Raw genomic sequence first — 2266 nt, forward strand, 5'->3', positions numbered from 1 at the left:
GGGGTACGGGTACGGGGTACGGGTACGGGTACGGGTACGGGTACGGGTACGGTACGGACGGTACGGACGGACGACGACGACGACGACGACGACGACACACACACACACACACACACACACACACACACACACACACACCGCATTTCTCAAAGTCGTGGAGGAGGCTGCGTGCTGTGTACTGCGTCTCGTGGCCCTGCTGTGAAGTTACCAAAGAGAAGGTGAGGCACGTGAGCAACGCAGAGATGAGTGTGCGTCGTGCGTCAACCCAATGTGCCGTGTGTTGTTGTGCGTCGTGGTTCAAACAGGGGGTTCGCTCACCTCCACAGCTGATGGCATGTCCTCAAAGGCCTTGAGTGCTTGATACAGTTCTGTGAAGAGGGGAAGGGTTGGCAAGGGGGCGAGACAGCATGCAAGCTGGAAATGAATCAAAGCGATGCACGCGAGCAAGCAAGGCCAGGAAGGAAAGAGATGGGGAATGCGTGTTCATAGACGTACGCGTTGACGTGCACATATGCACAGCACGTGCACACGCGGAGAGCACACGCTTCTCCACTCAAACATGCACCACACACGCGCATACAACACACACACACACACGCACCACATATAATACACACTCAACACTCACGAACATGTACGCACCAACGTCCGTGTTGAGGACCTCCATGTCGTGGCCGAGGGAGTAGAGGGAGTTGGCGGCGGCGTCGCGATACTCAGCAGACGGATGCACTTGCAGAACAAACTCGCAGAGGTCCAACACCTTGCACAACACGTGAGAGATGTGATCCACGCTCTCCAGCGCCTTCTCGTGATGCCCGCGGCTGTGATTGTCCTTCATCTCACGCACCAAGGCGTTCATGTGCGCTCGCGCCTCCTGTTGGAGTCGATTGAGGTGAGGGTGAGGAGGAAGGGAAGAGGAGGCAAAGAGGAGGGGAAGGAAGGAAGTCATTTCAAGGTGAGGCAAGTGAACTTAAGAAACACTGAAGCGAAGAAACACCAGCGCAGGGCACACGGCAAGAGATCGGGCACGGCAGGAGATCGCACACACACACACATACACACACACACACACAAAAGTGTACGTCCACACACACACACACACACACACGCACACAAAAGTGTACGTTCACACACGCACGCATGCACGCACACACGCACACGCACACACGCGCACACACACGCATACACACACGCACACACGCGCACACACACGCACACCTCTTCGATAACAGGAAAGCCGTCCGACGAGAGCAGCCGCATGTTGGTGAAGAGACCGGGCGTGACGCCAACAGCCTTCATCTCACCGTTGTCCACGATCGAGCGAATGCACTCCCGAACACCGCCATCCTCTTCCTCCGCCTCGTGCAGCGCAGGTCCAGATGAGGCCGCAGCTTTGTTCACATCGTCATCAGCAGGCTGGTGGTGCTGCCGCCGCGCTTGCCTGTGTTGCGCACAAGCGGTGGTGGACGATGGCCGCTGTGGCACACGCAAGCACGCGCACCGCTTCCACTGATGACGCTCTGCCCGGCCCACCACAGCAGCACCTCTGTTCCTCAAGACACCCGCACCACCCCGCCGCACACACAACAAGCGCCCCGCCACCATCCTCGCTCGCTCGTTTGCTTTGTTCTGCTTCTTCTTTGGCAAAAGGTGTCCGAAAATTCTCCGGAGATTTCAGCTAAACGCCAACAATTGGCGTGAGCAAACAGGTGACACTCAACCAAAGCAGCAAGTTGTTTACTTCTGACACACACACACACACACACACACATACACACACACACACACATCTCCACAAGCGGCTTCCTGCTAGGCCGCCACTGTTGAGGGCAGCGTCGGGTATGACGCGGGGAAGAGCCAGTCCGCTGCGCGATCAATGACGAACGCACCGACGGCGTCGACGCAGATCGCCGTCACCAGCTGCTCGCTCACGTCCGCAGGCAGCTCAACAATCTCAAACATGTCGTTGATGCCAGGGAAGGCCTGTGTGTATTTGTGTGTGTGTGTGTGAGTATGTCATGTTAGTGGCTGATTTCATGTTCTACACCCACCCGTCACACACACACACACACACACACACACACACACACACACACACACACACACACACACACACACACACACACACGCACGCACACACACACACACACACCACACATCTCCATCTCGCCTGTTCAGCGCACCTTTGTATATCGTGCGACATCGGGGAGAGAATGTTCTGCTGTCGCCGCCTCTACAACAGCGCCCGTCACACACAGGTCGTTGT

General features: G+C 56.8%; 2 protein-coding genes across 2 annotated transcripts in view; one reads left to right on the top strand and one right to left on the bottom strand.

The window, feature by feature from the left end:
• Window positions 1-202, top strand: part of PTSG_07407 (serine/threonine protein kinase) — a gene marked incomplete at its 3' end in the record, with an annotated part of 18394 nt that extends 18192 nt beyond the window's left edge. Inside the window, exon 5 of the mRNA XM_004990850.1 lies at window positions 153-202. Within this exon, the coding sequence (XP_004990907.1) occupies window positions 153-202 (50 nt within the window). The remainder of the gene's footprint in view (window positions 1-152) is intronic.
• A 95-nt stretch (window positions 203-297) lies between these two features.
• Window positions 298-1605, bottom strand: PTSG_07408 (uncharacterized protein; the record flags this gene model as incomplete). The annotated part of the gene is made up of 3 exons (XM_004990851.1): window positions 298-368; window positions 643-874; window positions 1219-1605. The coding sequence occupies 3 exons, from the start codon at window positions 1603-1605 to the stop codon at window positions 298-300; spliced, it is 690 nt and encodes a 229-aa protein (XP_004990908.1).
• Between the last annotated feature and the right edge of the window lie 661 nt (window positions 1606-2266).

The sequence above is a fragment of the Salpingoeca rosetta genome (genome assembly GCF_000188695.1).
Source record: "Salpingoeca rosetta unplaced genomic scaffold supercont1.22, whole genome shotgun sequence".
NCBI classification, from domain to species: Eukaryota; class Choanoflagellata; order Craspedida; family Salpingoecidae; genus Salpingoeca; species Salpingoeca rosetta.